Below are 16,205 nucleotides of genomic sequence, written 5' to 3' on the forward strand. Positions count from 1 at the left end.
CATTATTAATGTTTAAAGAAGTAATAAAAAAAAATTTTTTTTTTGTTTTCGTTATTTCAACTCAATTTGACTACAAGTACTAAAATACATATTGGAAAATGTTTGTAAAACTAATAATTAAGTATTTAAGAAAAACAACATAAATTAAACAATAAGCATTCGAATTAAATCTTTTATATAGGTTTATTGATTTTATTATTATTTTTATTATTGTCAATAAAATTTTGACCTAAACAAATTAATATCTATTTATGAGGCCAATTTTGATTTGCAAATAATTAAGTATTATTTAAATTTTACATATATTTTTATATTTTAATAATATTATGACTGAATGAAGCCACAGAAAGTAATCTAAAACAATTTAAATAAATTTGTAATAATATAAATTTAATATTTGTTTAGATATGATTTCTTTGCATATTTAATTTAACAGTGCTGCTGTAAATATTAAAAAAAAAGTTATATATGTTTAATCATTATATGCTCAAGTAAATAAAAACCTCCCTGTAGGAAATGGAACTACTACCAAACTTGTATTTTACTAGTACAAATACTAGTTCCCAACTTTCCTATGTGTTTGAAAAATTAGTAGTACCAATTGGGTCCTTTAGAACCACTGTATTACTAGTTATAATGTTCACAAAAAGTCCACATTATAGTTTTCTTTGCTCCTTTGTAATCCTCCAGCATGGCTCTAAGTGGCTCTAAATTACTACAAAATTAGCATTTTATATGGTTTTATTTATAAAATACCAAACAATTCAAAAAAATCTACCAAAAAAAGTCGTATCACCCACCAATTTTCCACATTTTCATCTTTCAGTCCTTCTGACTGTATACTTGAGTCCCAAATATAAAATTTTGTATTTTTTCAGGGTTTTCGAATAGTGGCTGCCTCTAGACCTACACTTAAAGATAAAAAAAATAATGATGAAAAAATTCAGGCTATAAGACTACGTTAACTAGTGGCGCAACGGCTCTGAAGTGGAAAATGTTTTTTGTAATAATGTTACCACTTTATTTAAATTTTTTTATTTTAAGAGAAAATAATTGAAATATATATTCAATTATCGTTCTAATAAGATATAAAACACAAAAATCGGTTAAAAATATTAAAAGTTATTACAAATTCCTCCGATCACTTAGTGACCCAAAACACTTAAAAAAATTAAAAAAATTTGCGAAATATTCTAATAAAACCATGTCATTACGTTAAATACATTCATATTAACTTAAATGTAAGTTTTTATCCCCATTAGATAGTGTAAACCGTATTTGGGGTATTGTCATAAATGGAAACCCCTTAAGACGGCAGTTTCTAAAATATAGTTTCAAGCTTTTAGCAATTTTGTTAAGCAAATCTTAAAATTTTGGGAAAATCTCCATGTGACTTATGGACAATAAAGAAGGAAATAAAATAGTAAAGAAATTAGGTCGATATCTTTCACATATCGTGATAAATGTTATTCTTTTAGAAGTACTTCGTTTTATTTTTGCTGGGTTCATGCACTAAAATTCAAAGAAGCGAAAGAAAATGTATTTGTTTACAGACCAGTGTAATTGAAAGATACATATGTATGTATGTACATATACATAAGTATTTAATATTTTTTATTGTTCGTATTTAAAACAAATAAATTGTTTGTTTATTATTATTAATCATATTGTATTATATGTATGTATGTATGTATGTATGTATGTCCTGTTATTTCTGACTTTTTATATGCTATGGATGAAAGGATAGTATTTTATTTTTAATAATTATTTGCTATTATTAAATATGGATAATTGAATATATATTGTATTAAGTATTAACCATTTATGCAAATTTATTTTTAAATGTACATATATCTCTTGCAGTTGAATTTTTCATTAGTAGTTTTAATTTAAATTTAAAACATTAAATTTAAGTATAATTTAAATTATTATTAACATAATAAATTATGGGAACACTTAGTTGGGACTTGCTGGTAATGGGTCTGTTCAATAACTAAAAGTTGTTACTAATTTTCACAAAAATATTTCAAATTTGTATTGAAATACAAAAACAATTTATGATAATTTGTAACAAATATTTGTTATTGAACATACATATTATAATAGATTTTTGAAAAGATAAAATTTTGTATCTAATAACCAGATAATAATCATTATAATTTTTAAGATTTATGAGGCAGCTTCTTTAGTTTTTATTACATATTGAAATATATATTGTGTTTGAACATTTAGTTGACATTTGATTTTTCTTTGCATTTATGAACATATTTAGTTTGCTATTTTTACATTTTCTTAATTTCATTAATAAAGTTATATAATTGTATTTTATTATTATACGTTTTGTTAATAATTTCCCTATTAAAACTAAAGTGCCAAGAAAAAAAGAACAATAAGCATTTAATAACAAAATAAACAAACTACTACGTATTATAAAAATTAAATTACCTTTATAACTATAGAAAGAACAAGATATAATAAAATATAAAAAAAACTATACTAAACTTTATACACTATACTATAGTAATGGAAAAAATAAAACTTATTATCGCGTACACTTGTATAATCAAAATACTAAACTTCCGGTTCTTAAATCTACTTCCATTTCCTCTCATACTAATTTAAACTAAGTGCAAACTCACACTTATATAGCAACAAAAACAAATAACAACAAGAGTAACACGCCATTACTAAACAAATACTCTTTCTATTACATTTTCTCTCTCGCACTCAATTTCTCTAGGTTTTAATGCAACAAAAGTAGTTTTTAAGTAAATTAAATGAAATTTGTATTTATGAAGAAAAAAAAACTTAATAATCTAGTATATACACGTGCATAATTGTTAAGAATAATAATATTTAATATAAAAAAACAACAACAAAAAGCAAACTAAAACAAAAAAATATCTTTTATATTTACACTCTCAGTAACTGTAAGAACACTACTATTGTTAACAACAACAAGAACAGCAAATGCAACATTGTTTTTGTTTTTATTTCCTGTTTCCTTCTTTGTGTGTAAATTTAAATTTGATTCAATTTAGTTTTTCACTTAAAAACATAAATATTTGTTATGGTAAATTTACTATCTTTGCTATAGTTTAGGTGTATTTTGTAAAACTATTCAAAATAAATAAATGAACAAAAATAATTATTTCTAAAATAAAGTTTCAAGAACAAAATGATGAAGGCTGTAGTTTTGTATTTAAACAACGTTTTGCAGAAGTTTTTTTGTTTTGTTTTACAAATTATTATTTTTTTTTTTTAACTTTTCACAGTCAATTGCAGTTTTATTAAATTTTGTTCAATAAATTATCTCAAGACTTAAAGGAAAACTATTTATACCCTACACCACTTTAGTGGGGAGGGTATATTGTTTTTGTGCTGATGTTTGTAACGCACATAATATTGGTCATATAGTATACCAATGGGCTTAGAATCGATTAGCTATGTCCGCCCGTCCATGTAAACCTTGTAATAAAAGTACAGGTCGCATTTTTGAAGATAATTCAATGTATTGTGGTACATGATCTTCAGTTGTCTCAGTGACGAAGCCTATTGAAAATGGTTATGAAGATAATTCAATGAAATTTTGCCCGTGGTCTTCTATTGTACTATAGACGAATCCTATTAAAAATGGGTAACATCGGTCCAATATTTGACCTAGCCCCCATACAACTGAACCCCCCGAGTATGGCTTTTAAGTTCATAATTATGTTCAATATACTTGTATCTCAACAAAAAGCTGCAAAACAAGTTCTATAACTAAGTTTTATACAAGCCTTGATGACTTTGCCAAATTTTATAGAGATCGGGCCTGATTTGACCCTAGCTCCCCTACAAAGTCCCCTTCAGAAAATTACTTGAATGTTCAAAATTAACTTATAAACACAAATATAGCGATGAAATTCAGCACAATAAAATATTATGTAAATATAAATATATTCACAAAATTTTATCGGGCTTGGTCCATATTTGCCCCTAGCCACCATATAAAGCCTCTTTCAGAAAATTAGTTTTTCATTCATAAATTGCTTACATGTATCGGAACAAGGTAATAGAAGATAAATGCTTTATTATGAAAAATAAATCACATTTAATATTCATAACTGGTGTAGGGTATGATATGGTCGGTCATGCCCGACTATACTTTCTTGCTTGTTTTTTATTAATTTTGATATTTAGGTTATCTGTTAACTTTATATTACTACAAAAAATAATCAATAATTTAAAGTGTTCTTGTTCGACGGAAACGTTAAATAATAGCTTTCGAACGAAATAACCTAAGCATACAAATTTTACACTGTGTTATTTAAATATAATATGCATATGAAAGTCTGTTTTGGATTGAAATTTTCAGGACAGCTAGATGGCCTTGACATGAATATAAAAGTTCATGTTTGAGATTTCAGAACTAACATTTAAAATAGTTTTCCTTCAGGTTAATCAACCACTTCTCAGATTGAATAATGAATGCTTTTGTCTAAATCAAAACAGAATTCGTAATATGTACAATGAACTCAGATATAAACTATCTGAAGACTTAATAGGAAAATTTGTTTTTAATGGAATAAAGTATTGTTGCAATTTCATGGCTTATTAACAAACAATGTTTAGTAGTTTATAAAATATTTTAGAGGACATCGATTGTTATACTGTTGCACTACAGAAGTATAGAAACCATTTCCGAAGTATGTATATTGAAATGACAAAGTATTATATTAATGACTTTCAATTGTATGCACTTACAAATACTTTCAATGACTGCTACATATCGTCCTAATTACATAGAAGTAGTCTAAAAACATCTTATAATGTGTTATATAAAAACTTTCTATATCATTAGTCATCTTCGCCATGAAGCTATAGAAGCTGTCATACGATTTACATTGGTTAATTTTTCGAATTACTTGTAAGCGATTGTAGTAAGTGCCTGCATTGACATCACCATGTTAAAATAATGTCTTAAGCTGCTATTGTTTAAGTAAATTTTAGCATTTTAACTTATTACTTTATAATTAAAGTTTTGCTGGGAAATTTTTTTTTAAATATGAAAAATTATTAATAAACAAATTAAAGTTTTTACTATTACAAACAGCTTTAAGTTTTATATAGGAAAATGCAGTGCTGCAGTTTAACGCTTGTATTTATAAAAAAATCTTATTTTTCTTTTAATGCACTCAATAGTTAAAGCACACTTTAGCCTTAAAAACCATTAATAAAATTATGATATTTATAAACAAATAATAAACGTATATTAACTATTGTGCTGATTTATGTTTAAGTTGGCAGCACTGTACAATATGGCTGTCATTTTATGTGTTAGTGTTGCGTACAATTAGGATAAAATATTCGTTGATTCGGTTTTCTTAATTTCATATTTTTGTTTATAATAGATTTTTGACAATAAAAACAAACTTTTAAGAAAAATAAATATATATATATATGGCTTTAATAAATGTCTATTTAGTTCAGATGTATAAATATAACATATAATTTCTAATTATTATTAAAAGTATCCGAATAACGGATATTTTGCGACAAAATATACATCACTATGACACATTTTCTTATTTTTACTTATTTTCCTTGTAATTTTTGATAAATTTTTGCAAATATTGATAAATTTCTTTGATATTTGACTAATTTTAATGCCAGCGAATATATTTTGCATTAGTATAACACTAATCAATATAATTAAATATAATGCCATAAAGTAATTAACCATGTATACTTTATGGCATTATATTTAACCAACAAACTTTGAAAAAGCCAAATCAAATGATTTTGTCCATCATTTGGTTGACAGACGGGCGTTTCCAAATTGCCTAAAAATAGTGCTGGACAATTGGAATATTGTCATATATTCATGCATTAATCCAATAATGCCTAGATTTGAGTTTTTTCCTCAAAATATAAGCGTTTAAAAATTTTCTGGGATTTTATTTACAAATTTGTAAACGTTAAAATTAGAATTTTTAGATTTTATTTTAAAAGAAACCATAATTACTTTTCGCAATCAACCTAAAATTACCGGAAAAATCCTTATTTGAGAAAAAAATTGTTAAAAATCAAGTTATTGTTGGCTTAAAGAAGGGTCGAGCCTACAATAAAATTCTTCTAATTGTCAATGGTTTATTGAAGGTGTTTTAAGCTATTTCACGTTTATAAATACGATTTTCCTGAATTTTGCCTAAAATTGTTTAATAAACCTAAAATAAGTTTTTATAAATACAGCCGTAAATATTTAAGCTAAAGACTGCAACCAAAAGAGTTATTTACAAAAGAAAACAGTAAACAATGAAATAAATTTACAAATTGTATAAAATTTAAATTTGTTTCACGGTTTGTTTTTCTACTTTTTTTGTCGCTCTTCCTTTTTCATTGTGGTGTTCCCTCTAACTATGCCTGGCAGTTTCCAAAAAGTATTTACGAAATGAAACAAAAAGTAGAAAAAGAATTTTGTTTTAGTTAAAATAAAGTTTAAGTTCTGCCTGAGTGATTTATGTTTTCCAATTTTCACGTTATTTTATAAAGTTTTTCTTGTGCCAACGAAAATAAGAAAAAAATATAAGAAATTTGTTTCTGTATGTATTACTTTTCTGTAAAATAAACGCACCTAAGTACGAAATCTCTCTCTCATTCTCTCGGTCTCTTTAGCGAAGTCCAACATAGTTGTCTGGCACTTCATGTTGTTTCACTTGTAAACTTTTCAAGTGAATTTTTATTTAGGTTTTTTTTTTAATTCAGAATTTGTTTTTCATACATATATATATTTGTCGTCGTTTGTTACATTTACTTAAAGTCTATAGATTGTATGTTCTACTTCTTAGAAAATATCGATATAATGAGTTAGTTTTAATTTGTAAGCAGAAAGCTTATTATAGCCAATCAAAAACAAAGTTTTATTTTATAAAAGGTTTATAAAACAAAATTCACACAAGATAAAAATCATTGATAAAATAAAAATTTGGTTATGAATAGGGCCTTAAAGACCTAAGATAATAAGAATCATGAGTTGTACACAAGTCGAACTATACCAAAAAAATTTCTATAATTTTTGTTTGTCCTTCAATTTTTTTTTACTGAAGCATTATTTCACTTCCACTTTACGCAATTTGTAAGAGTGTTAAATAATTTTTATGAATTTGAATTAAAGCAAAAAACAAATTATATACACATTTAATTGTTGTTAAAATGACAGCAGAGAAAGTAATTAAAAACAATTATTTAATATATGAAGCATGAATGCGAATAACGGCCGCATTTTGGATATGGTCAAAATACAGCTTTTTTCATAATATTTTTCAACGGATCCACTTAGATCTAATTAATAACAAGTAAGAAAGTATAGTCGGGCGTGACCGACCATATTATACCCTACACCAATATTAAATGTGATTTATTTTTCATAATAAAGCATTTATCTTCTATTACCTTGTTCCGATACATTTAAGCAATTTATGGATGAAAAACTAATTTTCTGAAAGAAGCTTTTTATGGGGGCTAGAGGCAAATATGGACCAAGCCTGATAAAATTTTGTGAATATATTTATATTTACATAATATTTTATTGTGCTGAATTTCATCGCGATATTTGTGTTTATAAGTTAATTTTGGACATTCAAGTAATTTTCTGAAGGGGACTTTGTATGGGAGCTAGGGTTAAATGAGGCCCGATCTCTATGAAATTTGGCAAGGTCATCAAGGCTTGTATAATTTTAGTTGTGCCGCTTTTTATCAATATACAGGTATATTTAACATACCTGTTGTATGGGGGCTAGGTGAAATAATGGAACGATTTTAACCATTTTCAATAGGCTTCGTCCTTGGGTCGAAAAAGGAGTGTGCCAAATTTCATCCAATTATCTTGAAAATTGCGACCTGTACCTTGCGCACAAGGTTTACATGGACAGCCAGCTAGCCAGCCAACCAGACGGACATAGCTTAATCGACTCAGAAAACGATTCTAAGCCGATTGGTATTCTTTAAGATGGGTATAGGACGAATATTTTTGTATGTTATAAACATCAGCACAAACCCAATATACCCTCCCCACTAAAGTGGTGTAGGGTATAAAAATATAAGTTGAAAAATTCGAAAAAAGCTCTATTTTATAGTTTTACTAGCTATACCCAGTGTGCTTGCTACCCTAAAAGCAATATGTGTAGATAAAAAACCCACTTAACGATTTTGAAGATTCTAACTACATTAGTTTTCCAGATTTATAATATGTTACATATGAGAGATGTCAAGCAAATTATTGCAAATTCGCAAGTTTCTATCTATCTATGAAAAATTTGAATAATATAAGAGTTTCCAAGATACACGAAATTTTGTATTTATGTGTTGTGCCAAGCCACTCATTGAAAGTCCGCCCGTTATGCTCTAAATGTTCAGATGAATGTCAAGGTTGTTCATGTAAAATTTGAAGTTATACGATATACGAATTTTTCTATTTGATTCATTTTTCCTCCAAATGTTCAAATGAATATTGTGCAAAATTTTAAAAATCAAGTTCTATTAGTTTCCAAGATAAACGAAATTTTATATATAATTCATATGGGAGGTGCCAAGTTCCCCATTAAAAGTCCGCCCGTTATACTCTAAATGTTCAGATGAATGTCAAGATTCTTCAAGTAATTTGAAGATTCTAGCTCTAATAGTTTCTGAGATATACGAAATTTTCTATTTAACTCATATGGGGGTTTGAGAAAGTTATTCCTGCAAAATTTGAAGATTCTAGCTGTAATAGTTTCCAAGATAAACTAATTCTTGTATTTAATTTATATGGGAGGTGCCACGCCCCTAATTATATTCCTCCTACTTTTTGTCCTAAATAATCATATTGACACTAAAGTTGCTCCGACAAAATTTGAGGACTCTGTTATATGATCTCAAATATACGGATTTAATATTTTCTTAATATGGACATGGCTCCTCGCCCACTTAGAATTTCAAAATAAAAAGTAGCCTATTACCTATTCCAGACATACAGGACTACGTAATTTAAATAAATGTTTTTATAAAATGTTCGAGTACATAGAATTTGAATCTATAGTACACCCGTTACTCATAACACGTTACATATGTATATCGGTAATAGGTTCTATCTGGATTCATTACAGCATAAATTATTAAACAAAATATATTTACTTTCCATTACGAGACGATTTTTTAAACGATTGTCAGTTTAAATCATTTCGTTTTCTTTATTGTATTCTTTTTTTTAATATAATTATGTTTGTTTAATTAATTTAAACTTTGAGACAACGTATTTTATACATGTATAAATACATATTTATTTCCAGACACAATTTACCAGAGATGGAAGATTAAAAACAGATATTTGTATAAATTTTTAATTTGTATATATATTTCTGCAAAATTTGGGTTAGAAACATATCTGAAACGTTTGTAAAATACATGGATATCTTCTACCTAAATATAAGGATAATGTGTTCCGAAAAGCATTATGTATTTTTATTTTATTGTTTCAATGTTTTAGAAGCGCAAATTATTATTGTGTAATATTTTCCAATTCTGTATTTAACGTTCTCGTTAACATATGAGCAACATCTTTTAACAATTTTTGTCGTTGGTACTGAATTTTAATAAATTTTCATTTATTTATCATTAACAAATGAGCAACATATGGGTTGTATTGTTGCAGATTTAATTACTTTTCAGTATTTGAAAATATGAATATGTGGTCTGTTAAACAGTTTAATTATTTATGATACCACGTCGCACTTATAAAATATTTTCAAATTTAACATAACTACACAAAGCTATTGCCACACTTGTCTGTTTTTATGTAGGAATATTCCCCTTGAAGATTGTCAACTGGAATCTATTGCTTGATAGTTCCCTGAACTAACCAACGCAAACATGTTCTAAATTTCGATATAAAAATACTGTCACAAAATTAGATTAAAATGAATTCAAAATTTTTTAGGAAACTAGTTAAGACTTTTTTTCAGAAATGATGGCGACAAGTTCGTTTTTCAACCGTCTTAAACAATTATTTCTGAATGTATGTAATGCTTTTTTAAATACATAATGTTAAGTCAACTGAAGTTTAAAGTTTATTAATTATTATTGTTTAAGCTTAGTTTAATGTATTCTTTTACTCTGGAATTGTTAAGCAAATATTAATTTTACCATATGTACAATTTAATGTGGGAATTGGTTGTGATTTACTCATAAACATCTGTCTTGTTGAAAACCATTTAGTTAAAAATGTTATTAAAATGTGATTAAATTTCTTAACAATTACAATTCAAATCTCTACAACTAATATGCTTTTTTATAATAAAATGTGTATGTGTATGTTTATGTAAAACCAATACCAAATAAATATAACAGTAATAATTGTAGGGAATGCTCCTTTATATATAATACATACATATATTTATATATATCTTTTTAAAAACATCAATATATACCGCACTTTATAATGGATCTGATTAATTTGTGACTAATTCAATCTTCATCATCACCATGCACCACCGATATAAAGTAAAGAAAATAATCAGACATCAAATGTTTCTAACTCCACCAAAAAACAAAGATCCTTCAAATACTTAGACTCTGAATATTAAAATTTTATTATTTTATGATTTTTTATTTCTTTATTATTTCTAAAATCAAAAACAATAAACAACAATTCAATGCAACATTTAAAACAATGACAACAACTTTGTTGTTGCTACAATAACAAATAAATTAAATGTTTTGTATGCACAACTCTATATCATCTAAATTAAATTTAATGCACATTTACAACACTGGCACCTAAAAAGCAGTAAAGTTATAAATCCGGCTAAGAACTTAAAGCCAACAGCAACAACAAGCACCAACACTACCAGCAAGGGTTCTAAATTAAAAGCACCAACTGTAAGAATAAAAGATATCAAAGTAAAGGATGAACCTAAGGAAAATTTAAAATTAGAATCGTCGATAACGAGTAAGACAACTAAAAAGGTAATAGTAAAACCAAAAACAACAATCACAACAACTACCAAGGCAACAGCTATACCAACAACAACGACGACGACGGCAATAGCTGTGACTAGAGATGAAAAAGAATCTAAGAAAATTCTTCGTATTAAGCCCCAAGTAACACAGGTGCCATCAGAAACAACAGCAACAACAACAACCTCATCAACACCAGCACTAGAACAAACAAAGAAACCTTCATTGTTACCAAAACCAAAGGTTAAAGTTGTAATACCACCAGCTCTATTACAAAAGCAACAGCAGCAGCAACAACAACCACAACAACTGGAGCATTCTCATCAACAGGAGCAACAATTCGAACAAGATGTAGACGTTACAGACGAGCAAGAACTGCTATACAATGTTGATGAAGAACATGAACCGGAAGTTGCTGTTTCACCCACTAGTCGTATACCAGTGCGTACAGCAAATGCTGAAAAACGCGCCTTATTGGCAGGCATCACATCTTCCTACGAAGAGACGAACCCTTCTCCCTCATCTACCTCTAATTTGAAAAAAAGCAAAGCTATGATAAAGTAAGTTCTGCATGTGTACCGGTAAACAAGAAAAAATAAACCCTTTCATTATATATGATGTTTAATCAAGTCCGTCCTCATTCTTTCCAAAATTGTATCACCACAACTTCCCCCTCCCCAAATCATACTATAAATTGCAAACACGAAACTTTATGAAAAGTGGTTGTACGACGTAATTGTTTCTGTAACACTCCCATACGCCTCATGCAACAACATTCGTTAGATAAGGAAAATAATATTCTAGACAGTTTAATGTATGAAATAGTATTATTTTTAAACTGAAAATTTATATTCGATGGCAGGATTTTACAGTGGTATGAATTAAAACACATCTAACATTTGGAATTTAAACCAAATTTGGATATTTTGAATTGTGTAATACAAACTCTGATTTCAGGTTGTCATCTTGTCTATTTTAAATGTAAAAGGCTAAACAAATTGACTTAGAAAGTTTAAATTTAGTACATGAAATCGATATTTTTACGTATTGCTGTACTAAAAAAAATTATTAAAGAACAATCGAATTAAGCTTAACCATACACTGTGATATCTTGCCATTTTAATAAAACTTGTAGAAACACAGACTAGTCCCGCAGATACTCTCGTTCGTATAATTTCTAATCCAAGGGTAAGCATATTATTTTTTTTAATATCTATGTATATGTGTGTGCTATGTGTAAGCGTAGTTGAATCTTGTGAACCGTATACCAATGCAGAGGCAATTACAGATGAGATACGTACTACGTAGGTGGGTAGTAGTAGCTACAAATATTGTATCCCCTCTACCCACTAACTCAATTCGTACATGTAAGAAGTACATATTAGATGTCTTGTGAAAAATTTTAAGCTTATTTTATACTAAAATTGCTATAAAAAATTTGTAGCAATTTGCTTATAAAGTCAATATAAATGTATCTACCAAAATGTAAGATTGGCACGCAAATCTCTATGTACATTTGTTGATGTACTTTTTTGTAATTATGCGGTTTATAAGTTTAGTTTTCAGTTCGTTCTTTTAAAATTTTTTTTTCTCTTTCACTCACACCAACTACACGACACTTTGATTTCCTGTACAAATTTAAGTTAAAAATTTTCTTTAAAGGTGTTAGTTAAGCTAAAGTAAATTAAAAATTTTGTATGTACGAGTATTTTGTTGTATGCCACACTTAGTATTCGTTTATACTTTTTTGTAAATACTTTAATTTCTATAATTACAGTTTATAAAATAAAACTTTAATTAATGGTTTTGGTAAAATTTTCTTTTCATTTCAAATTGTTTACTTTACAAATACAACTTAACAACATATGTATATTAACACCCTCTATTTTATGTTTCATTTAATAATATAGTGCTGAGAAACGTGCTTCATGGCGTGCTGCCCGTTTGCGTTCTTTGGAAAAGGGTGCTGTCGAAGCCCAAACTGTCATACAAAATATGACCAAAATAGCCGATGATCTTTTGACTGAAACTCTACCCACTGAGGTTAGTATGACTTTTCCTTTTTGTTAATTTGAAAATGCTTAGAAATAATATAATATTTACCATAACAAGTCCACAGTTGTCCCTTGAGTACTTCTTACTTGTGTGTATTTACTAACTGTCTGTTTTGTGTCTTTTATTGTGTCCCTTCCCCATTAAAGCATTTTTCAACTTATACTCCTCCGTGTTTGTGTGTCAAATATTTTTTAGTTTAGTTTATATTTTTTAACATTTATATCCAATAATCGTATTTTTAATCAAATCTACTAAAATAAAACAGAAAACAATAATATAATTTATTATTTGTGCTATATAATGCTTAATGCTACTAACCAACTATCAACTTTTTTTTGTCATTTTTGTAACTTTATATTTTTTGATTGTTCCATATTTTCCTCTATTAAATCAAATTCTTTAGGGGAAACTGTATTGTTTTTGATTTAATTTTCATTTAGTTTTTATGTTGACATGTGAACAGAGCTTTAAATGGTTTTGATCAACAAATTTTTAACCTCGAAACCAAAGAATTATTTTCTAAAGGATTGAGAAGTTTTAAATCCTTAATCTGGTCTCAGATTTTCGTCATCACATTAGTTTCTAGAGATATTGTGTCATTAAAATTGGGAGAAAAAACGGGCCTGAGATCTATATTGAAGACTCAGAAACGGGAATATACTAGAGTCCAGCTAAACGGAATGCCTTAATTGGATTGGAATGAATATGGAGCCAACGGGGTTAACATATTTACCGACAGCCAGGGGTCAATTAGGCGATATCAAGTGATAAAGTTAAATCTAAGATTGTATTGGATTGTAAGAAATCTTTAAACGAAAGAGCTCCATTTAGTTAACTTATCGAACGCAAACCCATTCGATGCAACGAGTGATGAATTGAAAATATGGACGAGAGAATCGCATAAGACCTCTTGGTAGGTAGAAACACAAAGGCCCTAACGAGACGAAAAGCCTATTTCAAATGAACAAATCTGAGGTTAATATGACATTACGTATAGGGCACAACTGTACAACCACTGGCACACTTTCTTTATGATTTTTAGGCTTTCGTCAAAATTAGATGCACATATTTCGGTTGCGATATTATTCCGGATATAACATTTCTCACGAACACTGATTGGACCAGACGATATATCGAAAACCTTAAGATTCGGCTAAGCTCAATCCTTTAGAAATATATATCTGGGTCTCTGGTTTCGCATTTTTTATTTTTTGTTGACCTAATAAATTAGTTTAGATTAGATTAGAGAGAGTTTTAAGCACTGCGACCCTGTTTTGGATCTTTTGTGCATCCCATGGGTTCACCTTAACAGGTTTAATTCACGTATGAAAATAACAGGTTTAATTGAAAGGTTGCATATATCCTTCGGGGTTAGTATTGCCGCACCTAAATTTCTTTAGTGTTGGACATTTCCACAATAAGTGTTCTTAGGTTTCCTCCTGACAACCACAAAATCTGCATAGCTTCGATATGGCGTTTCCTAGGATGAATAGATGATATCTGAGACCACAGTGTCCCGTGAATAGTCCCGTTAGTATTTGGAGATCACTTTTGTTAAGCGATAACAACTTTTGGGATTTTCCTCTTGATAGCGTGATTGTTGCTTCCCAGTGGCAAACAAATTCCGATTCGACCCACGATACACATCTTTGTCTGACGTAACCATGTGGGATACCCAATAATGGTTAAGGATAATATTTCTAATATATCTATTTGCTAAGCAGTCCGCCCGTTCGTTGCCAGAATGACCTTCATGGCTGGGTACCCAACTATTTGTTGTGCTTACCCAGTTCGTTCAATGAGGACAGACAGTCCATCACAACACCCGACCTAATTTCATACATAAGTAAGGTCTTGAGTGCTACTTGGCTATCTGACATTATGTAAATTCTCAGACCCCTTAACCTTCTCCTCACGCGCTCTCTAGCACAGATGAAGATGGCGTAGATTTCCGCCGAAAGGTCGTGGGATGTTTTCCCATGGAGATTGCCTTCTGGAAGTTAGGACCACAAATGCCTGATCAATGTTTGATTGGCTCATTTGTTCTTTTCAGGTATCATAAGGTATAAGGTATCAAAAACCAATGTTGGTGACCCACAATCATGGACGCGGATATATGGGTCATTGATGAATTATTCAATTATTATTATACTTATTAAGAGAGACGCCGACGAGACGGTAAAGTTTGTCCAGAGAAGCCCTGTTCCACTTTTCTCCACCAGACTAAGGCAGCATACGTCGGAATGGGCTTTATTATGATATTAAAAGTCCATGAGATCATTTTCAGTTTTAAACCCCATGTATTCCCAAAAAGCCTTTGGCAGACAAATAATGCCCTAATGGCTCTATTGATCGTACTGGATACATGCGATTTCCAATTTTGGGGTTTGTTAAGAATGATCCCTAAGTATTTATCTTCCTCAGGGAATTTATATGATATTCTTATTCTGTTTTCGACTGCGCAATGATGTCCCCCTAGTGATTTCGGTCAGAAAAGGTTTTCTTTTATAATTGAACTTTTCTCATAAATTGATAAATGGGAAATACATTTTTTGCATTCTTCATTCTTTTTATCTATCTAATGAAACAATGAATTCATTTACAGCTCTGCACATGACCAGTCAGTTTTATTTTCTTTTTTAATGTCATTTATTAGTTCGAATTATGGTTGAACTAAATATTAAAGGATATTAATACGTTTATTGATTGACTTTTATAGAAAACGTATAATAAAATGTCAAATGGTAGATTTTTATTAACAAAATAAGGATATGAGAAGTTTTAAAAATTCAATGTAACTTAAAGCTTTGCTTTGCAATACATCAAAATGCGGTTAAGTTTACCTTTTCTTCAGCTGGTTTCTTTAACGAAATTTAGGTTAGATTTATTAAAAACAATTTTGTAATAGAATTTTATGGATTATTAATACCGAAAATCTTGAAAGTATTAATCAGTTAATAATAGTGTAAACTTGTAAATGATTTTTAATAACAGATTTACATTTTTTATTTAAATAACTTTGAATCAGTTTATTTTTAAATTTTAAACAATTTGTAATTAAATAATAAACAAAAATTGAGACAATGTCAGAAGAGGTCTTCTTTTGTTAATACATTTTACAAATTTTTCTTTTCTTATTTTTCCTCATAAAGAAAACTTTTACATTAATTAATGAA

At 28.6% G+C, this 16,205-nt stretch overlaps 1 protein-coding gene across 15 annotated transcripts in view; it reads left to right on the plus strand.

Annotated features, from left to right (window-relative positions):
* Positions 1 to 16,205, plus strand: part of LOC119616462 (protein lap4) — a 294,532-nt gene that overhangs the window by 256,058 nt on the left and 22,269 nt on the right. For 13 of the 15 annotated variants that reach the window (XR_005232544.1, XM_037972809.1, XM_037972810.1 and 10 more), the window contains 2 exons: positions 10,803 to 11,534; positions 12,885 to 13,017. Coding sequence is in view for 14 of the 15 variants with exons in the window: in XM_037972809.1 (XP_037828737.1) it covers positions 10,803 to 11,534; positions 12,885 to 13,017 (865 nt within the window). In the remaining variant the exon portion in view is untranslated. The remainder of the gene's footprint in view (positions 1 to 10,802; positions 11,535 to 12,884; positions 13,018 to 16,205) is intronic. The other 2 variants (XM_037972811.1, XM_037972817.1) reach the window with 2 other exon arrangements.

Source organism: Lucilia sericata, unplaced genomic scaffold (genome assembly GCF_015586225.1).
Source record: "Lucilia sericata isolate MDLA Ls3-8-SP2 unplaced genomic scaffold, ASM1558622v1 Contig000073F_arrow, whole genome shotgun sequence".
Classification (NCBI taxonomy): domain Eukaryota; kingdom Metazoa; phylum Arthropoda; class Insecta; order Diptera; family Calliphoridae; genus Lucilia; species Lucilia sericata.